The sequence below is a fragment of the Falco rusticolus genome, chromosome W, assembly GCF_015220075.1.
Source record: "Falco rusticolus isolate bFalRus1 chromosome W, bFalRus1.pri, whole genome shotgun sequence".
Lineage (NCBI taxonomy): Eukaryota > Metazoa > Chordata > Aves > Falconiformes > Falconidae > Falco > Falco rusticolus.
The window spans coordinates 12,321,782-12,345,894 of NC_051209.1; the positions used below are offsets into that span (position 1 = coordinate 12,321,782).

The 24,113-nt window shown below is 38.6% G+C and overlaps 1 protein-coding gene and 1 pseudogene across 5 annotated transcripts; one reads left to right on the forward strand and one right to left on the reverse strand.

Moving 5' to 3' along the window:
* Window positions 1-24,113, forward strand: part of LOC119140704 — an 84,743-nt pseudogene that overhangs the window by 55,692 nt on the left and 4,938 nt on the right.
* LOC119140625 (syncytin-2-like) lies at window positions 4,584-12,180 on the reverse strand. 5 transcript variants are annotated; one of them, XM_037372117.1, is made up of 2 exons: window positions 11,889-12,180; window positions 4,584-6,555 (listed from the first exon to the last, which is right to left on the reverse strand). In XM_037372117.1, the coding sequence occupies exon 2, from the start codon at window positions 6,107-6,109 to the stop codon at window positions 5,174-5,176; it is 936 nt and encodes a 311-aa protein (XP_037228014.1). In that variant the 5' UTR covers window positions 6,110-6,555; window positions 11,889-12,180; the 3' UTR covers window positions 4,584-5,173. The 5 variants fall into 5 exon arrangements, 4 of the variants coding, with proteins under 4 accessions (XP_037228014.1, XP_037228013.1, XP_037228015.1 ...); XM_037372116.1 differs by having other exon boundaries at window positions 10,246-12,142; XM_037372118.1 differs by lacking the exon at window positions 11,889-12,180 and adding an exon at window positions 7,912-7,999.

Consider the following 24,113-nt stretch of genomic DNA (forward strand, 5'->3'; position numbering starts at 1 on the left):
GTCTAGTAATGGTTATACACAGGGAAATACCATGCACAATGTATTCTATTGCATATTGTTATACAGGTTCAGTCAGGGATTTAACTTCTTTTTCTAATCACTGCTTTGCATGATCTGTTTGGTTTAGTTTTTAGCTACAATCCTTAAATTCCCTTACAGAGTCCTCATTTGCTGAAATATGTTACCTTATAGTAGAAGCATGACCTAGTTCTTTAATCTTAGAAAGATCATGCATCTAGCAATGTAAAAGCATATCCATCTAAAACCTGATGTCCTCATTTTCCATTTCACCAGCATTTGCAGACTATTGAGTTTTGCTTTATATCATGAGAATGAATCCTGTGAGGTGTTGTCAATCCTCTGAATGATACTAGATCTGCCATTAGTTTTTTAGATGTATTAGCTTTCTAATTTTGAAAATCTTCATTATGAGCTGAATTGCTTTCATTGTAGGTTGCCTCACATCTTTCACTTTTCTTACCTTTTATGGACTTCAGGCTGTCTTGTTTGAGTACAGATGCTTTTTAAAAGAAGATGTCATAACAACTGTTTGTTATACCTTTTGAGAGAAATCTAATACATTGTCCCTTTGCTCTGTAAAATAGCTTTTAAAGTAGCTGTTTCTATTGCTGTGAATTCAGCTTAGCTAGCAGAGGGAGATAAGTCAATAAGAAACTTGGTCACGTGTGGTTTTTTTGTGTGGGGCCTTTCAGAGGAGATGGGATCCTTCATCTCACTGTCAATTTAACAGCCTGTACTGAATTCTACATTAATGCCTCCATGTTAGCAAGTTTTCATATCTGTTTTTAAAGTCACTGTAGTTTTTACATTTAACCCATTTAGCATTTCAGAAAATATGGTTTAGTTTGCTACAAATTTGATTTTTTTCTCTTTTTTTAATAAGCACACATTTAAGATGTTCAGTTTGACTATATAAAACCACTGTTCAGTTACACTGGTACTTATGGCTTTATTTGGCAGGGTGCAGATTAGAGAGGACCTGTATGCTACTCAAGTAATTCCACATGCTGTAAATATAATTGTTTCTGCTTTTTGCATAAATCAGTGAGAGAGATTCAGCGTCGATAAATTTTTAAAATAATACTGCTTAAATTCAAGCAGAAAGATATAATACTTGTGAATAATGTGCTTGCAATCACTGCCTTTCTGCTGACAACTTTTTTTTTTTTAAAAAAAGTGTTTCTTAAGAGGTTATTCTATTATTTTTTCCAGCATCTTCTGGTGCTTGACTACAACTGTGCTTGACAAACTCAAACTAAGAATGAAATTCCAAAAGACAGAAGCTCTGAATTCCTTTAAGAATAGTCTTAATTGCTTTAAGAACTAGTTATTGTCCAAAATGTTTTGCAATTGCATGTGGACTATTTCATTAGGATTGGTGACTTTTATTTATTATGCACATCATCCATAGAGACCTGACTCTTAAAGTATATTCATCCAAAATACAGCATGGTACTCTGGACTTCCCTTGATTTTTTTAATTTTTTTTTTTGCACTATGATGTGAGTTTGGTTTTTCAGCATTTACTCTGAATATTTCTTCTGCAGTGTTTTTAGCATAAACTTTCAGTTTCTTTTATTTAAATCTCATTCAGTTGAATGTGGATTATTTATAATGAAAATTTTAACACAGTTTGAAAGAGAAATGGGTCAAGTGCAATGTTTCAAATTAATTGAAAATATTAAAGGAAGTACCAGAACTGTGTGAATAAAATCATTTGTGCATTTTATAATTGTATAATTTTTTTCTTTACTTTTTTATAGGGAGTGTCCAGATACAGACTCAGTTGTAAGTAGACTTATTTCCAACACAAATGCATATGCTAACATTGTCAAGCACTACAATTTGATGAAACTTAAATATTATTTATGTGATAAAGGATTTAATATTTTGATAACATAGTTGAAGTGTTAATTTTGCTCAGAACATAATCTTAATGCATCATGGTCATAATGTGTCAGTAATACATTTATATTTCCTAACAATCTTAGGTGTTAAACAAGGTGGGTTTACTGCAATTATTTGCTACTTTGTTTTGCAAGTTAATAATTTAAATTGCTTGACTAATACATTCTAACTAAGAAAAAGGTTCAGAGGACATCATCATGTTCCTCTGCTTACTACTGTTTCTTTGGAGAACCTTTCTAATAATAATAGTGTTCTGCATGTTCACTGACAGCAGTGTGTAGGAATATACCTTTTAAAATATGGCTTTAAATGCAGTATCTTGATGTACTTTTTATTTAAGCATGTATGTTGTCTTGAATTATATGTAACAGAGATTGCAGCTCCCTATAGCTATAGTAGGGAATGACTTACAGAATGATTTAAGTGACTTTCTGTAGACTGATTTGCTTTTCAGTTCATTTATTTAGAAGGCAACTATATTAAACAATTTAAGTTTCCAAGCTCACTTTTGTGGATTTTCTTCTTTACATTTAATATCTGGGAGTTTTAGTACCTAATATTAAAACTTATTTTGAGAAACATGGTTTAAAAAATTGAGTAGAACTTCTAAATAAGGAAAATTAAGTTTTGCAACATAATAGAACTATATATGCATGAACAGCCTTATAAGCATCATTTGAGACAGTTATTTTATCCTGTACAAAGTCATCTTGATTTAGAGCACATTTCTTGGGTACATTAAAATAAAGTAACTTTAGAATCATCCCTGTAATTATCAGGCTTTTCATGGAAATAATGTCTTTTGACTGTTCAGGTTGAGTCACTGGAGTAAAACACAACTGGGTTTGACATGCAGTGTTTATTTTCTTACTTGCTTATTTTGGTCTCTACATTAAAAAAAAAATCAACAAATTCAACGGTAAATGTGTCTGACATTCTTTATGGCTGCATGAAGCACACCATATGATCATTTAATTGTTCTGTCTAGATGTAATTTATATATGATTTTTAAAAAAAGACCTAACTTTCATAGTGTTCAACAACAAAACTAATACTTTTGTTGCATTCTCTTTTTTTATGCCCAACATTTTATGAATGCATTTGGAATTTAAATTGCGGTCTGTCATTTCTTCCTGCTTTTCACAAACAACAGTATTATTCCAAATGGTAGAATGCTTTAATAGCAGAAGCTATTACTGTCCTTCTCATGAAAAATGATACAGCATACCATAGATGAGATTAATTTCATCCCTTACAAACAAGCACCCCAGAGTGCTTTTACATTTTAAGGCTGGTATTCTCTTCTAGAAGGTCACATTTCAAATGGTTTTAATTTTTCTTGTCTTTTACTTTAAGACTTCCTGTTTCATTTTTCAAATTTGATCTAAATAGTTATAGCCATCTATATTGTTATCTCTATGAGGGTTTATTTTCTATGCATCTTTGCAATAAATTACACATTTCAAGAAATTGAACTCTGAAAAGTATTATTGAAAAAAAATTAAAACAGCTATCATTTTTGTTTGATTGCTAGAAAATACCAAGGACCAGCCCTCAGAAAATTCAGCTTATTTAAGGTGTCCCATTATGATTTTGGTGAGCTTTGGTCACTCACAAAAAATCTCTATGTCTGGCTTTTATATTATTGACATAATCTTTTTAAAAAATGTACCTTTTGTTTATTTATCAAGTATTTTAATTGTTATCTTGTGTGAAAGGAATGTAAAAGAAAACCACTCTACAATCTTTTATGGCTATAAGCACTGAGGTAAAGATATTGACATTTTAGAAATTAAGGATCTGGTAAGAACTGAATTCAATACTTTATCTACCAGTTCTATGTGATATTGTGGATCTTTCAACATACAGTATGTAGCCAATACCATTAGGGCCTTCTCACTAGTCTAAAATGTATAATGCAGCGTGTTCTAACTTGTATTCTCTGTTTTCAGAAAACAAAGCAGTGAGATGGTCCTAAGAAATGTCTTTTGTACCAAAATGGAAGTTCTCAAATTTATCTTTGGCAAGCTATCTGCTTATGCTCATCCTTTTTTTGCAGCCACCAGATTATATATATTGGAAAATATAGTTTTAATGCATATGAAGAAATTGCTGTTTCCTGTCAAGAATTTTTTTTAACTGCTATAAGGAGGTTTTATGTGATCATGAGTAGGAAGGCAGCTGTGAACTGAGAACTGATATTTGTTAAAAAGGTTGACCGCTTCAATAAGCAGTCTGTGTTTAAATATAGATTACAGTGTCGTGAGATTCAAAATTCCTGTGCTGTTATGTCTATCTACACATGTAACTACCATTAAGTTAAGCCTTGAAAATTAAGAAAAATAGAAAGTTAACTGTGTGTACATTAGAAAGAGACAGAAAATGGAATTTGGCTGTGTATGTGTTTATTACCTAGCAAGTTGATCTATGGGCAGAACTAATTGTCTTGTTTCCCATGGATTTGCAATATCTCTAGGGATGGTCTATAGCAGGGGCCTCAAACTTTTTAACCAGGGGGCCGGCGCGCAGATGAAGTGGCAGGCATTCATCTGCGGCTGCTTGGTTTCCCCCCAAACCCCGGCGGGGGGGGGGGGGGGGCGCGGGGGGTTCTGTAAATACCGGTGACGTGCGGAAAGCAGACTCCACAATCTGTAAGATTGTAAAGTAGGTATGTTTATTCAGCGCTGGGCAGCACGGGGGGTAGTCCTGCCGAAAACCGTGCGCGCCTGACGCGAAAACTTGCTCTATTTTATAAGGCAACTCATTACATATTCATAATATGTTGCAATACGCCTATACATATGCATTACCTATCCCCGCTTCGTATTAAAATTAGTTCTGCAAGTCATTTCCATATTTTTCTCTCGACTGAGTTTGCGCAGTGTCTCCTGGTGGTGGTCGTCAGGGATCCTGAGGATGAAGGCAGGCGAGTCTTCCTCGTGACCGCTAGTTGCCCCCACATCTGGCGCAGGCTCAGTAACGTCCTGGTCTTTGTCCAAACCGCAGAACCGGCTTTGGCTTGTTCTTGCAAGGTTGTAATTGTTCTTTGGACTTATATGGTCATAAAGCTGGACTTATATGGTCATAAAGCTCTCTACTCCCATATACCTTATCACAGCACCCAAGCAAACCATGTAAGATTTGGCAAACAGCTAAGCAGACTATCATAATTGTTAAACTTTACCCTATCTCTTAACCCCCCTCTCTCTCAGTCCCCCCTTTTCAAAGAAATTAGTAAATTCTTTTACTCAGACTCGAAGTACTGATTAGATTCTAATTTTTGTCGCAGTTGATTTCTCTTCCATTCGCTATAGGAATTTCCAGTTCCCTTAAGACACCAAAATCCACAATGGATAGCTATACTAATAATTAAAAATAGAAAGACAATTACAATGATCATTACAAATAATTGTTTTAACCATGTTAGATTGGGCAACCAGGATGTCAATTTCTCCCATAATTCAGAAAAGCCCCAAGAAGTGTTATCTTGTGTCACTTTATGTAGAATATTTACTTGTTTCCTAATTTCTTGGAGGTCCTTGGTGATTCGCCCGCTCTGATCTGCATACATGCAACAATCTACATTGATCACAGTGCATACCCCCCCTTGGGAGGCTAATAGCAAATCTAAAGCCATACGATTCTGTGATACTATTTTCGATAAGTCAGTAACTTCCTCCTGGAGTGCCAGGAGGGCATCAACTGTCCTATTTTCCACTGTTTCTATTACAGCTGAGATGTTTATTATTGCCTTTTCCAACTCACTAACCCCTAAAAACGGAATGAACCATCGTGCAAAACTGTGGAAACTCGTTGGTCTGTTTATGAGGGGGTTATTTACGACGTTCCGTTTTTTCCTTATGGGGGGTCGCGTTAACCCGTCAATGATAGTAATATTGGGGACCAGACCTCCCAGAGTGCATGCTCCTTGCCATCCTATGGGCAAGACTTTATGAGCCGTTGTGCCACACAACCAATACCACCCTGTCCCTTGTGGGGTCGGGAGACCGGTATAGTTCAATTTTAAAAATCCCAAGTCTCTACCTGTCATATTTAATGTACGACTTCTGTTACAATTTGGGTGTTCTCCCATAAACAGCCCTTTTCCCGAACTTACCAGGCAGTTATCCCCTAATGTGCTGGTCTCTTCAACAGTTATTTTTAATTCTCGTCCCCACATTAACCTGAGGGTCTGTGCTCCAGATTGTATTTCCCCAAAAGGAGCCGTCTTGGCGGTTCGTCAGGGAAACTGGCAGTGGGATGCCTATTAACGGTATCTCATAACCAGAGTGTCTTGGCATTTGGGTACAGATCCAACAATCTGTTTTATTTAAAATTTTGGTGATGTTTTGAATCGCCTGAACATACCAGTTCTCTCGCCAGGCCGCTGTGTCTATCACCTGTGAAATTATCAGAATCATGTTAAATTTAACCCACATCCTATCTTTTTAGCTTGAGCTTTAACGGCCCTTGAATTTCTGATGTCCAAAGCTTTTGTGGCGACTTCTTCACACGGGTATGATGAATCCAGGCATTCTGTTCTTTAATTTTGATTGCTGTGAAGGAGGTGAGGAGTACTTGGTATGGTCCTTCCCACTGTGGTTTCAAGGTTTTCTCTGCAAGAGACTTTACATATACATAATCTCCAGGTTGGATATCATGTACAGGCCCATCCAGACCCCTTCCTCGGGTCCCAATTACATGTTTTCCAATTTTATTGAGCTGCTTGCTCAATGCCACCATATAGGAAGTCATAATTTCATCCCCAATTTGCATTGATGTCCCCTTTTGTATTCCATAGGGGCGTCCATACAGAATTTCAAAAGGGCTCAGTCCTTCCCTCGCCCTCGGTCTTGTCCGTATACGCAAAAGGGCTAAAGGGAGAGACTGAGGCCATGGCAAGTTTGCTTCTTGTCCCAACTTTACAATTTGCTCTTTGATTAAGTGGTTCATTTTCTCCACTTGGCCACTCGACTGAGGGCGATATGGGGTGTGAAGTTGCCAATCTATACCTAAATGGTGGCTGGTTTGTTGCACTATTTTTGAAACAAAGTGTGGTCCTCTGTCAGAGGATATGGTTGCTGGAACCCCAAAACGCGGTATTATTTCTTGTATTAGTATTTTAGTTACCTCCCGAGCCTTGGCAGTTCTGGTTGGGAACGCTTCTGGCCAACCTGAAAAGGTATCAGTTAATACCAGCAAATATCGGTACCCCCCTTTTCTTGGAAGTTCCGTGAAATCAACCTGCCATTGTTGTCCAGGCCCATTACCCTTTCCAATCTGGCCCATTTCTAGTTTGGGAGTATTCTTTGGATTAGTCTGGAGGCAAAGGTCACACTGTTGAGTCACCTGTCTCACTGTGGTATATAAGTTTCTAGCCACAATATCTTTTATCAGATGCTTATACAGAGCCTCCATTCCCCAATGTCTCTTCCTATGTTCTTCCCGTATTAAATGCCACAGTAAATATGAGGGGACAATTAATCTTCCCTGTGGGGTATAAGCCCATCCCTCTTCATTATATGACCCTTCTAAGTCTGAAATAAGTTTCTGATCTTCCCTAGTGTATTTTGGTTTATCTTGTAGGGAAATATGCCTATCGGGGATTAAAGCCCCTGCTACTTTTATTTTCGTTTTGGCCACTTGTTTTGCCTCTCTGTCCGCCAGTTCATTCCCTTTTTCCAAATCTGAGCTCACTTTCTGGTGTGCCTTAATATGCATAATTGCCACTTTCTCAGGGAGTTGGACAGCTTCTAGTAACTTCAGAATTTCTTCTGCATGTTTGATATTTTTCCCTTGGGAGTTCAATAAACCTCTTTCTTTCCAAATTGCTCCATGTGCGTGTACAACTCCAAAGGCATATTTTGAGTCTGTGTAAATGTTTACAGTTTTGCTCTGAGCCAACTCCAGGGCTCGAGTTAGGGCAATTATTTCTGCCTTTTGTGCGGAGGTGTTCATGGGCAAAGGTCCTGACTCTATTACCTCTTGACTGGTGGTGATGGCGTATCCTGCGTGTCGATTGCCATTCAGGACATAGCTGCTCCCGTCTGTGAACCAGTTTTCTCCGTTTTCTATGGGGCTATCCTTTAAAACTGGGCGACTTGCGTATGTCGCTTCAATAGTTTCTAAGCAGTCATGATGCACTGGTTCTCCTGTGTTTCCGCTGAGAAAAGAAGCTGGGTTGACAATGTTAGTAACCACGATTTCCACATCATCCTGTTCCACTATTACAGCTTGGTATCGCAGGAATCTTTGTGGAGATAGCCAGTGTCCACCCTTTGCTTCCAATACTGCCGACACTGCATGGGACACAAAAACAGTCATTTTCTGGCCCAGTGTGAATTTTCGGGCTTCCTGTATATTTAGTATCACAGCCGCAACTGCCCTTAGGCATCCAGGCCAGCCCTTTGCAGTCGCGTCTAACTGTTTAGAGAGGTAGCCAACTGCCCGACGGTATGGACCTAGCTCCTGTGCCAATATTCCTAGGGCAATGCCCTGTTTCTCGTGAGAAAAAAGGAGAAACGGCTTACCCACATCCGGGAGTCCTAAGGCCGGGGCTGACATCAGGGCCTTCTTTAGTTGTTCAAAAGCTTGTTCAGCCTCTTTATTCCATTCGAGGTGTTTCTGCTCAGTCGCTGTCAGCGCATATAATGGTTTAACAAGCAGTCCATAATTGTAGATCCACAATCGACACCACCCTGTCATTCCCAGAAAGGTTCGCAATTCCTTTACCGTCTGGGGTTTTTTAGTTTGGCATATCACCTCTTTGCGGGCCTGCCCCAAAGTTCTCTGTCCCGCGCTGATCTCATAGCCCAAATAATTCACTTTACGCTGCATTACCTGGGCCTTCTTCTTGGACACCCTATATCCTTGAAGCCCTAAGAAATTCAACAGACTCACCGTCCACGCCATACAATCTTCCTCTGTGTTGGTAGCGATCAGGATGTCATCCACGTACTGTAACAATTTTCCTTTCTCGGACGGGGCTTCCCAGGATTCCAGGTCTCTCGCAAGCTGATTGCCGAAAATGGTAGGACTATTCTTAAACCCTTGCGGCAACACCGTCCAAGTGAGCTGGGTCCTTCGACCACTTTTAGGATTTTCCCACTCGAATGCAAACAACTTTTGACTGGCTTCGTGGAGAGGGAGGCAAAAGAAAGCATCCTTTAAATCTAGAACAGTAAACCAGATTAATTCAGGTGCCAATACAGTCAGTAGGGTATACGGGTTTGCCACGACTGGGTAGAGATCCTCAGTAATCCTGTTCACTGCGCGCAAGTCTTGAACCACCCTATATGACCCATCGGACTTCCGAATAGGTAATATAGGAGTGTTGAATTCAGACTCACATTCCTTTAATAGTCCTAGCTGCAAAAATTTTTCTATCACCGGTCGGATTCCTTCCCTGTCCTCTTTCTTTAGAGGATATTGTTTAATTCTCACCGGTCGTTGACCTTCCTTTATCTTAACTTCAACAGGTGGAGCATTTTTCGCTCTTCCAGGCACATCAGTAGCCCAGACTCCTGGATACACTTGGTTCAGAATTTCCTCATCAATTTTCCCTTCTGAGGGGAGACTAGTTAGGACTAGACTTAATGCCTGTGTATATTGCCGATCCTTTACCTCCAGAGTAATTTCCCCTTTTTCAAACGTGATCTTTGCTCCTAATTGTTCCAACAAATCTCTCCCCAAAAGTGCCTTTGGGGAGTTGGGCATATATAAGAACTTGTGGATACCCCATTGCTTTCCCAATTTATACTTTAAAGGTTCGCAAAAATACGCCTTTTCACTTTGGCCAGTTGCTCCCTGTACTACAACGTAATCATCTCCTAAAGGCATTAAGGCTTGATTCAAAACCGAATATGTCGCTCCTGTATCTATCAAAAACTCCACTTGCTGCTGCTTTTCCCCTAGCTTAATTATAACCAGTGGATCCGCTAGGGTAGATTCCCCAGGTTCCCGTCAGTCTTCTATTACATTGGCTATCTTCACGTTCGCCGAGGTTTTCCGACCCCCTTCCCTGTTTCTAGGACATTCCCTTTTCCAATGACCAAAGCCCCTGCATATAGCGCACTGATCCCTTTCCAATCGAGACGAATCTCGCCTACCGCCTCTCCGTTCCCCTTTTTCTTGAATGGCAGCTATCAATTTCCTTTGTCCCCGCCGATATTCTTCTCTATTACTAAACACCCTCCACGCTTCATCCAACAATATTTCCAAGTTTCTACCTTCTGTAGAACGCAGCTTTTGAAGTTTTCGCCTTATGTCCCCTGTAGATTGACCCAGGAATAAAGAAACTAATTGCTGGATCCCTACCTCAGACCCAGGGTCCAGCGGCGTGTTACGGCGCATCACATCCCTCAGCCGATCCAGGAACTCAGACGGGGACTCAGAAGGAGTTTGCTTAACTGCATATAAAGCTGACCAGTTTATAGTTTTGGGAATTGCTCTCTCCATTCCCTTCGAAATCCATTCCTGATATTCCTGTAATCTTTGCATATGTGCCGATCTATTAGCATCCCACTTTGGGTCTTGGAGGGGGAAATGTTCCTTAACATCCCCTCCTGTAATTTTATAATAGTCTTCGGCCAGATTTCCTGCTGTTTTCAAAACTAGCTGTTTTTCAGTTTCAGTCAAATATTCCAATAATAATTGTATATCATTCCAATCGGGATTGTGTTGTTTCACGATAAATTGGAACTGCCTGGTTACACTTATCGGGTCTCTTCTATAATCCTTTGCAATCTTTCTCCACTCTCCCAAATCAGCAGTGGAGAAAGGCACTTTAATTAGCATTGTTCCACCATCTGGCCCCACCGCCTCTCGGAGGGGTGCTTGTAAAATAGTCAGGGCAGACTTCTGCCGAGTGCGGGAAGATACAGGGCTATCAGGAGGATTTGAGGCTCCTTCCGAGTCCGCATCCTGGTCCCGTGCCCGGGGGGGAGGTTTAAACAAGTCATTTAAGTCCTGTTCTGGGGCTTGGTGAACCTTGTCTGCCTTTGTACACCTCTGCCCAATGCTGCAGGAAGAACAGCATCTTTTCAATTTACTTCTACCCTCTTTATTTTCCCGCTCCAATGCGAGTACCATAGGGTCCTGTGGGGGTATTATCCCACAGTCCCTTTGCCACTCCGGATGGTTTCGCAGAGTGAAAAACATATCTGCATATGACACTTCATCCCATTTCCCTTCTCTTCTCAAGAACAGCATAAGCTGTAACAAAGTATTATAATCCAATGTTCCATTAAACGGCCACTTAACTTCGCCCTCTAACTTATACAATGGCCACCACTGATTACAATATTTAATGAGGGTCTTTTTGCTTTCTGTGCTTCCCTTCCCAACAATATCCTTCCAATGGGCGAGTATACAACCCAGAGGACTCTTTTTTTAGTATCCCTCCTTGGGTGTTACCCATTTTCAATATACTCTTAAGGAATTTAAACTGACTTTTAAATTCTCTTTTTACGCCTGTCAGCCACACTCTCACTTATTCTCACTCAATTCCACTCTCACGGACGGACGTCCATGCACTCAGAGAAAATCACACACACATCACTTCACACAAACACTATGGTTCGACAAATTCAAAACAGTAGTCTATTCCAAATGCCTTATTGCCATAACCAAAATCAATACCAAGAGAAATTTAACACAGCATCGCTCCAGTTAACAACCTTTTAGCAGCTGCAAATATCTTGTGAATTACAAGAGGCCCGCTTACCCCTCTCCTGCTTCTCCTGGCTCCCAACAACGGGATACAGCGGTTACCTCAAACTCAGTCGATCTATCCCCGAGATCGCTACCGGCCGCTCTATCGGCCGGCAAGTTTCCCAATTGCAGTCCCAAACCCAATAGGTACCCAACCAACGGGCACTATGCTGCACGCCAGACGTCTCTGCGCGATTTATCAGCAGTCCCGAATGTGCGTTACGCTCAAGTCCCTTCGTTAAACATACCGTTAAATCCGCAGCTTCAAGAGGCTGTTGTCCACTCCCGCGGTGATCGGCCGGCAGCGGAGACTCCTCCGAGTAAAATGCTCGGGGCACGCGCCTAGGAGCGTCCGCTCCGCAGTCGGTCCCGCAGCCGAGTGGAGATCCTCCTGGCTGGCTCGCCAAAAACTGACGTGCGGAAAGCAGACTCCACAATCTGTAAGATTGTAAAGTAGGTATGTTTATTCAGCGCTGGGCAGCACGGGGGGTAGTCCCGCCGAAAACCGTGCGCGCCTGATGTGAAAACTTGCTCTATTTTATAAGGCAACTCATTACATATTCATAATATGTTGCAATACGCCTATACATATGCATTACCTATCCCCGCTTCATATTAAAATTAGTTCTGTGAGTCATTTCCATATTTTTCTCTCGACTGAGTCTGCGCAGTGTCTCCTGGTGGTGGTCATCAGGGGTCCTGAGGATGAAGGCAGGCGAGTCTTCCTCGTGACCGCTAGTTGCCCCCACATCTGGCGCAGGCTCAGTAACGTCCTGGTCTTTGTCCAAACCGCAGAACCGGCTTTGGCTTGTTCTTGCAAGGTTGTAATTGTTCTTTGGACTTATATGGTCATAAAGCTGGACTTATATGGTCATAAAGCTCTCTACTCCCGTATACCTTATCACAGCACCCAAGCAAACCATGTAAGATTTGGCAAACAGCTAAGCAGACTATCATAATCGTTAAACTTTACCCTAAACAGCTAAGCAGACTATCATAATTGTTAAACTTTACCCTATTTCTTAACCCCCCTCTCTCTCACCGGGGGCCGGATTGAGGACCCTGGGGAGCCGTATCCGGCCCGTGGGCCGTAGTTTGAGGACACCTGGTCTATAGGAAGATATGAGCTCTAGTAGAAACTTTTCTTCTGGGGAAGCATTTACAAGGTTCCACTTGTGTCCATTAAGATCTGAGTTTGGATTGCAGTCCTTCCCTTGGTTGGGATACCTGCAGATCTCTCTTCTACTTGACTGCCTATTTTCATGAAGACTGTAGTAATGTTATCTCCGAGTCCTCTGTTCTGTCTGTCAAATCCATTTGATTTGTCCATAATTTCAAAAGTAATTAAGAAGGGAGCCACAGATGCATAGAAAATAATGCCAAACCTTTTTTCATAGGAAACTAGAATGCAAACAAATATATCAAGGCATCCAAAACTTTTCATTAACCTCTTTACATATGAGTGTAGCATAATTAAGTTTATATAGAATTATATACCATTTTTATTGTTAGGGACTGATTTGAATTTTTAACTTTCAAACTCTAATTTGTGGAACACAAGTGTAACATTAGTGAAATTAAATATTTTTTTTATTTGCATTTTGTAATGTTTAGTTCTGACATATCTTGAATAGCTTCTGTTGATACAGGGTACAAGGCTTTGTAGTCAGTCACAATACAAGACAGAAGCACTTTGAATACCTGATTTTCTTTCTGCATCTCTGACAATGGAAGAAAATGACTGGCTGCTCTTTGGTTTTGTGTGTTTTGGGTTAATAAGCACCCTAAGGAATGAAAGCTGAGAATATGTTATACCTCTGTCTTAACCTAATGGTACACTTGAGTCAAATTTACATCTCAAATATGTTGAAAGTGAAGAGGCTCTTTTTTTCTCCTGTTAAGATTATGAGCTTCATCTGCTTGCTTTGAGTTTGCTTTGGTCCTCATCTGGATGTACAGGAAAGGAAGTCAGTCCAGTTCAGTAAAATGGTAGAAAGTTCATCTGGCAAAAAGAGTGAACTGTTCAGCTCAGCAGTATCTTGAAGCATACTCCGAGGAAAACTTGATAAGGAGCTCTCATAACCACTGTAGATATCTCCAGGAGAAGAGAAAACAGGCAGAAATCAAACTGAAGTTCAGTTAAGGTTCTTTGCTTCTTGACCTGCTGACCAACCTGTGAGCAGTGTTAACATTGCTGAGGAAGAGCTAAATGAAGTAGCTAAACTGCAGTATGCTCCACATGTTCCTCTCTTGTCCTTTATATGTGCCTCAGAGGAACCAATGACATGGTTATGGTGTGGCTTCTTCCATTGCTTGTTGGATGCCAGATGGGACAGAGCAAGGAAACTGAGTCAAAGTATTGACTGAAACTCTAAAAATAAGTTTTGGGAATAAAATTCTCAGTCCTCGTGCTTTCTGAATAGGCAGTTTACTTTATTATGTCCTTATGTTTTATTTCTTTAAAAAATTATTCACCCCAGAAAGTTTGTAGAACATACTAATGCAAAGGTAGAGTTATAAATCCTACATATTTAATGTATATTTTAAACTATATAATACCTTAATCAATAATGTGTTGTGAACACAGGGGAAGCCGTGGGTTTTTTTTGTTATATCTTTTACTGCTTGATAGAACCTCTGAGAATGTGAAACTTTCTTCCAAGGAAGTCCACCTTTCCAGTGACTTCCAGAGAGTTCAAGTCACATCCATATTGAGCTTATTTTTATTGCAAATGCTACAAATAACATTTTTGGGTAAGAGGCTAGAGCAGGGGTCCTCAAACTACAGCCCGCAGGCCGGATACGGCCCCCCCGGGTCCTCAATCCGGCCCCCGGTATTTGCAGAACCCCCACCCCCCCACCCCCCCCCCCCACCGGGATTTGGGGGGGAAACCAAGCAGCCGCAGATGACTGCCTGCCACTTCATCCGCACGCCGGCCCCCTGGTTAAAAAGTTTGAGGACCCCTGGGCTAGAACTTCGTTCCCAATCATATTAATAACTACTTCTTATGGAAACAAAATTTGCCCGGATCTTCTTCCTCTGTGTTGAAGTTCAAAAATGGCATGTGTATACAGGAAGGTTGTGGGGTTTTCCTCCGTTCAGTGTGGTAGGCAAATCAGGTCTTGTCTGCATTGTATGCCTGGTATTTAAATGATGCACTGTGATCCACCACATAACATATAGTTCTGTCTGTGTAGGAGTGTGGAGAAGGGAGTAAGAATTAGTCAAGTAAATGTAAATGCCTTCATTAACGAGATTTGTGATTATTTATCTCACCCAAAGGGCTGTGTCTTCTGCCACTGTTACAAAATGTAGATTAGTAAATAAAATTCTGATGTTTCAAAAAGCAGAACTGTCTAACTGTTCAAAATATTGAAAACAATATTTTGAGATTACTACTGAACTTGTGTAGAGGAATTATAGAGGAATGAAGGCAGGTTAATTAACATTGATAATATACAGCTGTGGGCTTGCATGGCCAGATGTGGCAGCAGCCCATGGCAGTGGTGGGTCCAGAGCAGGTCCGGCTAGACAGCGGTGATGGCTGTGCCGGGGGAAGGCTCGGAAGCAGTGCGGTGCCATGGGCGGCTCCTGCTGCTGCTATTGTTCAGCCTGGCAGTATTCTTGCTGGTGTTTATGTGCTTGTTGAAGGTGTCTCCACTCGTAGAAGAAATCGGTGACCACAAGGATGTTAAGAAACTTTTCAGGACATGGAACGATGTGTTAGTGCTGTATTCTAGATCTGCTGCTGAAAGCTCACTCAGGTTACTGTTCGGTGTGACCCAGGAGGTGAAAGGACAAGGTACTATAAGCTCATCAGAACCCCCCTCTGAAGAAAACAAAATCCCAGATGTCAAGAAAGCAGATGAGAAGAAAGGTGATCAGCCCCCAGAAGCTGAAAAGCCCAAGATAAAAGTGAAGAATGTGGAAGAAGCAGAGAGAGAGAGAGAGAGAGTGAGTGAGTGAGTGAGAGAGAGAGTGAGTGAGTGAGTGAGTGAGTGAGTGAGTGCACCCTGGATGAAGGAGAGGCCCTGGGAGAAGAAAGAGGCCTGTATGAGGAGAGGCTGGCTGGAAGAGGAGCACGGAGAAGAAAGAATCTGGATGCAGTGGAGGCAAGAAGCAGGGTGGACTGGCCTGAAGAGGCTGAAGAAACAGTGTGGACAATAGATGAACTGTTGAAACCTTGTGGGGGGTTGGTGGCTGTGCTGGGGCAAGGTGTGGGAGCTACCTATTGAAGTAAACCTGGTATGGGATGGTAAAAGCCTTGTTTCAGCTGGCTAGTTTTGATAGTGCTGTGACAAACTTGTAAGTAAGGTTTCTGAGGTACCATTTTGCTTGTATGGGATGCAATTTTTCTTTGTCAATACAAAGGTATATTAAGTATCTCTTCCACCCTTTGTAATTTTTATAAGAAGTTTATAACTGGTGAAATATTGAAAACATCTGGGTTGTGTTTTTTGTAGTAAGCTTGCTGTAGCATCTCAGCAGTTCACATAGACTAATTATGCATGCAAAGACACAAGTGAGATTTTTTGAATGGGAAAATCATCTGTGTATCCAAGTCTATCCCTTTATATACAATATATGTGAGTGGTTTTTTGCACATTTTTAAAACTTAGATTACAATATTAGAGACTTGTTTATCTCTCTCCCAAAGCATTTTATGAAATGAAGTGCTTGGGTAAGAATTCTAATTAATTAATAATGATAAGCTATGAAATAATGGAGTTGATTCCCATAGAAAATTTGGGTTCTCTGTTTTACACTAATAGGATAGGTAAAGCATTAAAAGAAATATGTTGAGAAACACAGTGAAATTTATTGGGGAATGAAATTAAGAACTCTTCTATTTACAGTCTTTTTTTTCATCTTTTTAAAAACACTTTCTATCTCTGTAATATTTTTGTGATCTCTTGTGTTTAGCCTAGGCCATTCAGCCCTTCATTGACCTCTAACTCAAGTCCACCACCTGCAGCTCCCTTGGCACATGCAGAGAGTATTTTCTCAATATCCTCTTCTGCTTCCCTCAGTGCAGCAAACATACCTACAGTTGGTAAGTTAAATTAACCATTTTAACTCATTTTAGAAATGGTGTAATTCTGCCACTGAGTTCCACCTGGCAGGAGAACCATTCCTTGAAGTTGTTCCATATGTGAGTCTAGTCTAGGTACTTCAAGCATCCTTTGCAATACCTGCTTCTAAATGACATTGAGAAACAGGACAGTGGATTTGACTAGATTAGACCATAGATCCAATTATGGCATGTTCTTTAGTGACATATTTTTCAAAATTAAAATATTCCATGAATTTATATTTAGTGTACTTGTATATCTATTCATCAAGCACAACATTATCACATATTTTTTCAGATGATGTTATTGTATATGTACAGAAATATTTTGGGATGCTGATAAATTTGAATTAATATAAATGTTCACAAAATTTAGTTCTCTTTATGTTATTTTTATTGTTTGTTATCCTGTAATTGCAGTTTGCAAAAAAAAAGAAACTTTTTCAAGTTAATGAAGTATATAAGCTAAACAGAGGTGTTTAGTAAAAGCAAAACAACCAACCGACCAATAAATATGAAGATGAAAAGCAAATCAGTCTTTCTGTGCTGCCACTAATTTCAGAAGGTTTTCTTGTGTTTTTAAAGTCCTTCCTTTATGATATTTGATTATAACAAATAACAAGGAGACTTGTGGGAGGAGGGGGAGGGGGTATTTGTGAGGCTTTTTTAAAGACATTTTATTTCTGTAGCAGAATTGATGTATTTCATTCCTGAACACTATTAACACTTTAGTCCCAATTTAAATCAGACTCTTGAGTTAATACTCAGTTATCTATGAATGTTACTGATGCCAGGGATTCCTCACCCAGGTTCAGCACCTCAGAAGAGCATCTGCACAGCTTCTAGCAGGAGTTCTGCATTGAAAGCAATGCAACTGTTTCCACCCTGTGCAAGACCAAAGCTTGTAGGGTCTGCCTAGCCTTAGCTGCTGCAGTGCTGGCACAGTTCACTGTCCACCAGTTTCCCAAATTCTGAGGAGCATCATAGAAAGATAACTGATATTTTGGTTGCCAGAGTCCATCCATCAGGCCTTAGCACTGGTGCCAAGGAACCAGAAGTTGGTGACAGCAGCAGCATCAGTAGCCCCAGGGGGTGGTGGGGGGGTGGGGTGTTGACTGTAATTATCTTGTTCCAAGTAAACTTGTAGGCATGCATAATTGAATTTCTTTTATGCTTTAGCCTTGTTTTAATTTGAAAAGTATTTTTTATATATTAAATTGTTTAACATCCATTTTTGCTTGAAATATTTTTTCTTGCAATGTTTTGTTTCATTTAAATGTAATGGAGGACGATCATTTGAACAGAACACTTCCTACAATTGAAAAGCTTTGTGAGACACCACCAGGTGTTGTACTAGAAGCAGATTTACATGTTAACTAATCATCCTAATTGACTACAGCTAATAACATCATATTTCTTTTGAAACAAATTTCTCCAGCTATTTCTGATGTCTGGCAGATACAAGTAGCTTGAAAACTCAACTACTTAACAAGTTATATGTTGCTGAAGTCACCAAAACTTGATATAACCACTTTTATACAACATAGTTTTCCATCTATTCCCCCCCAAAAGAAGCTGAAAATTGGTCTTGTTTCTTCAGTTTATCATTACTACTTTCTCGGAAGAAAAGGGAATGTATTTTTAGTGTGACAATCCTTATTCTCATAAGACAAATAAAACCATTTCTATATTTCTGAATAACACAAAGCTTTGAAGATACAGATAATAAAGATAACAATTTCTTACTACATTTTATTTTTACAACAGCAGCTTAGCCAATATTAAAATTACCTGAATTGTTGTTCTTAAACTGAACTAAACCCATTTGATCAGATTGATTTATTTGCCCTTTTTATGGCCAACAATGCAGTCTTTTATTCTGCAGTTTGGCGTGGTTGTGTCATTAGCTCTTGAGTCAGCACAGCTGAAGGGCTGTTAGTGGTTGGGGCTGAGGCAGGTGGCAGGGCACCAAAGCCAGATGTGCTGGTGCTGCCAAAGGTCCTAGAACTGGACTCATGAGCTGTACTGCAGCCTGAGTGAGATACCGTGAGTCTGTCTTGACACAGCTGTGACATCCCATCCCTCTGAGAGCTCACAGCAGGCATGTGATACAAGCTGTTTCAGCAGTGGTACAAAAAATTAGTAAGATGCTCTCCACTATGCTACTGCACTAATAAAAAGATAGAACTTTCAGTATTCTGTTTTATGTTCAGTACACATATAAAACACTACTGAAAAGTAAAATCCATGACAACCATTTTGTCATTATACACATACATTTCAAAAAACCTTAGCTGAGGTGAGTTGATTTTTATAGCTATGCATTAGAACTTTGTTGTGTAGACACAGGCATCTGTGAAGGCTGATGTAGGCCTAGTAATTATTTTTCTTGTAAACTGCTATGTATTTCCAGGTACCTCCAAGGTACTCCAAGAATCTTTACTACATAAACATTAGAAAACTTTGCAAAATACTTCTCCAGCAATTTCTACTTGGGAATTTTAATCTTTTTTGGCTGAAATAGTTAAAAGAATGTTCAACAGTTTGCTTTGGTGGGTAATATTAATGTATGTGCATTTATTTTCATATATACCATTACTGAATTATTTGCATTTCTGTTACTATTTTATCATACTCTAAGTATACAATATCCATACTCTAAGTATATGATAGGGGCATTTTTTTAAAGTACTGTAGTTAACATCTAATTTCCTTTGGATCTGTTGACTTCAGTTTCATCAGTAGCCATTTTAATGCAGTGTTCCTCTGTCTCATATGTATTCCCTTGTGTCTGTCCATTTACAAAATATCATACTGATAGTCCTGTTTTTTCAGACTGCTAAGCAGTGTTTTGATGGTGTGATTGTACTGTACTATGTTTATATTTTTCTACGTGCTTTTCAGGTAATGCTTCAGACTGCTGTGATCTTGATAGTAGTAACCTCTTGTAAAAATGACATATGTAGTCAACTATTCTGACATCTATTGCTAAGCTTTTCGAAAATTAAACCTGTACACTGTATGTATTCTAGGTGTTTCATGTGGTCCCGGCCCTGTCAGATTTGGAAACCAGGACACCTTGCCTGTTGCAGTAGCCCTTACTGAATCTGTTAACGCCTATTTTAAAGCAGCAGATCCCACAAAGTTAGTTTAATAGTTACTTGTTTTGAATGTAATAAGTTACAAAAGAAACACACTGGTTTTACTTTTATATTTTGGGGGAAAATGTATATACATTAGAAGGGGGATTTACAGGGGGGTTTCCCCTGATATAAGTGTCAGCAGTGGCTTATCACACTCTATTGGCCTGCATCCTGCTAAGAGTTCATATATCCCTGCTTTACAAAAATGTGTTCAATGAGAACACTGAAAATGAGAAGTCAGGTAGGTGCTACATGTAAATTTGGGCAGCTTAAAAGCACCTCATTCCCTCTGTCACATTGCTTGCTATGCTACTTAGGTCTTGCCTAAGCATAGTTGTGCCATTTTTCAAAACCTGAAAAATATCCACCCATACCTCTGTATGCTTAACCAGCTAAACTTTTTTTCTTATTTCATCTGAAATCCAAGTTAAAAGTGATAGTACATTGTCATAGTGCCACATTACTCTCATTTGAAATTGATTTTCTGTTTTGAATTCAGCTCAGAATTCAGATTGTACAAGTACAATGATTGCTTTAAAATTAGTATTAACACTAGGCAGTTAATGAGTTGCAATAAAACTGATGTTTTCATTCTCTTCTAGATGTATTGTGAAGATCACTGGTGATATGACAGTATCATTCCCAAGTGGGATTATTAAAGTCTTCACCAGCAACCCATCTCCAGCTGTGCTCTGCTTCAGGGTAAAAAAACACAAGTAAACTAGAGCAGATTCTTCCAAATGCACGACTTGTGTACAGGTTTTGTATTTTATTTTTTTTGTAATATAATAGTAAACTGCATTATTTTTAAAATGTGAATTGTTGTATATGTAAATCAGAATTCTCTATAGTTTTGTTGATTTGCTTATACATAATTTAATTTCCTGAACTAATCTTGTTTAGCTCAGTTTTGTTCCAATGCCACCATTAAAAATTTCAGTGATTGAAACTTATGCTGAATATAATAGAAGCCATAAAAAGTAGTTTGCAAATGTAGCTGTGTTTTGTACACACATTTTATAAATAAAATGGTTTAATAAACTATTTTTTAAAGAAAAAAACAAAACATTTTTTCTAAACAAATTACATGAACAATATAACTAATTACAGATACAGAGAAAAATTATATGTCAAAAATAGGATGCTCTTATATTGTCATATGTATTTCTTTATACAGTAGTAACAATGGTAAGATTAAATTATGAAACAGTAGTCTTAAATAGGAAACAAGCAGTAGGAGCTACACCTAATCTCATTTGTCAGTTATTAGTGTATTCTTAAGCTGTGTCATTTTTATGGTAGAACAGATCCATTACATAACTGTATCTCTCAACTGTATAGCAACATACTTAGGAGAATTTTTAAGAAAAAAAAAAAGCTGCTGGTTGAGTAGGATAATTGTTGAAATCACAGCATTTGGACACCTTTAAAAAAAAAGAAAACAGTTGTAAAAGCAGATATCTTTTTTAGCTGAGCAGTTTCTATTTCATTTATTGGATAAATTATTTGAAAACCAGTTAAAAGCTTCTAGATGCTACATTTTTTAAATTACTGAAATAACTTGAAACAATGAAACCACATGCATCCATTCTTTTGTATTTAATTTGATTTTGATCCTTCATACTTAATGTAATAAATGATTCATACAAAATTAGATTTATCATTCTTTGACATGACAGTTTATAACTGAAATGTTAGCAGAGCCATATCTGACTGAGTTATACTGAAAAAATATATTTTGGAAAAAAGTGAAAATGTCTAGTATTGTTGTCTGAGTGCTGTAATACTTCACCTGTATTAGAAAGGATTGATGTACTGGATATTCATGAAGTTAAACCTCTATGGTAATAATTTGACCTTTTATCATATACTGCAACGACTATCATTTGCTTAGTATTTATAGAGATGGAACTTTTTAACGTGAGTGATATTTATTGAGACATCAGAATTCTGTTTTGAATTACACTTGGTTGTGTAGCAAGAGAAGGATTTTACTACTGGTTTCATTTGTTTAAATTTTGGAAGGCCTCTGTGATAGTATTTATCTATATTTTACTGAAATGGAAATTGCATGAATGATACACTGTATTGAGAACCAAATTCTAAGTAAATTGGACAGGCTACTGGTATGTAAGTGACTGTTCTAGGACATTCAACCCATTGCAGTCATATTTACTATTTCCAGGTGCTTGTTTTCAGCTTTCACTCTGCACACACACTGCATTCCTCCTTAGGGATGGATGCAGTTTCTCTCTATGTACCAGATGATCCGTCAAACATTTTGATTCTTAAGTGATTTGAATTTTGTTTCTGAATCAGTTTTCTTAAAAGCTTCATCCTTATTAAAAAATAAACCTGATGCAACCGGAGCTGAAAATATTCTTGATCTGCAAAACACCTTTTTGTGCTCCAGTAGCTTCCAACCAGGATTTTGCTTCTGCAGTCATGTGCTCTCCTTACCTACATATAGAAATGATATAATAAATTGTTAAGAAATTATATAATAAATTGTTACTAAGATTGAATATGACTAAGTATCTGAAAAAATTGTTTTATAATATTTGAAAATCACTTTTAATTGAAAAATTTTGAAAGCCTACGTTATAAATATGTTAAAGTGTGGTAACACATACAGCACAATCTTAATTCAGTGCATTAGTGAAGCTATGTCATAACGAAAACTAATTATTTACGATTATTTCAACTGGATAGCATTCCTTTTCAAAGGCCACTTTCATCCCACCTCCCACACATTCTCATGGCAATGTTTGTATTAAATTGTGTTTTTATAAATGTAAATCCAAATTTGGCATTAACTCCATCTTGTGATGCAGATCATCAGTGGAGGAAACTCACTGCTCCATAACCTGGAAGGAGACTTTTTACCAGACACAACAAGCAGTTATTTTTCTTAATATTTAGGAAGTTACAATTATGTTATAAGCATTAGAACAAATTCTGTGCTTGAATAGTGAAGGGGAAAGATCTAGTCTTAATTTTTAGACATCCAAAATAATACAACTCATGTTGCCTTTTGATGCCTACCCTTTCTTTTCTTTGTAGTGATCAGTGCACAAAGTGACTCAGTACTTGCATTGTGCCAAAAAGCATTACATTTCAAGTCTTGCATGTTTGAGAAAAGCTTAAGATCAGCATCTTAATATCTGTGTACCTTTTGTTTTCTTGGAATTGCTAGATAATTGGTTTCCATTTCAGTTGTCATGAAAGGGCAATTTTACTTTAGAGCATGCAAAAAAACCCAGGAATTCCTTCAAGGATAGAGTAAGCTAAAAACAGTTCAAGGTACTAAGCAGCAAATAGCATATTACTGTGCAGTGCCCGATTGGACTGATTACCAGGCCTCTTAATTGAAAACTCTCTGTTTATCTTCAACTCTGATATTATTGCACTACTGAGTATTCCTTCTCAACTCAGTTTGACCTCCATGTTTACTGACATATTGATTTTTAAATTCTCATTTAGTAACTCAATACCATTAGAAGCATACAGTCTTTAAAGAGTAAAATAATCTTAGAAACACAAGAGGCCTATTCTGGATTGCTTATTAAACATTTAATACTCAAATTCTGCATTTTCTATAGCTGCTTTCACTTCATTTGGGATCCATTCTTTGTTTTAAATCTGGGATAGCTATTTAATTATTGTTTATAATATTTATAATTGTTATAATTATTAATTGCATAATAATTATTATATTAAACAGAAGGTGATGAGCCACTACAGCTATTCTTTGCCTTTGCAAAATAATTAAGGAGACCCTCAACCTTCTCCATAGCTGAAGTTGATACTTCAGTACATGTGGGAGAGCCTGCAGGATGTCTTCCCTTGTAAGATTCCTGCTTTGTCCATGTAGCTATGAGCTAGGGCTTAACATTACTGCATTTGGTGCTGACTGAGTGTGGGGTCATAGTTCACCTAAGCATCCTTCTTGCTTCCAGGCAATAACGAGTTTCCTAGAGGGAGAAGTGGGGAACCTCTACCCCTGTTTCCCCGAGCTATAATATTTCTGGATTGCTCAAGGTGGCAGGTCTTTTGCCAGCTGATCCCCAAGCGATGCCACAAAACATAAATTAGAATGCAGAGGGGTTTTGGCAAATGGCTCCTCTAGCCTTTTCTAAGGGATCATCCAACTTAAACAGTCCTACAATAACCTGGTTTTTGGTCAAAAAGAGTAAAACCATGATTTTGTGTTTCAGGAAGCAGTTCATCCACTGTGTAAGCAGCAACAGTGCAGTTT

Bases quoted from the DNA above. Each gene is read 5' to 3' on its own strand.
- LOC119140625 (XM_037372115.1), bottom strand. From the start codon at position 11,139: ATGCTGTTCTTGAGAAGAGAAGGGAAATGGGATGAAGTGTCATATGCA.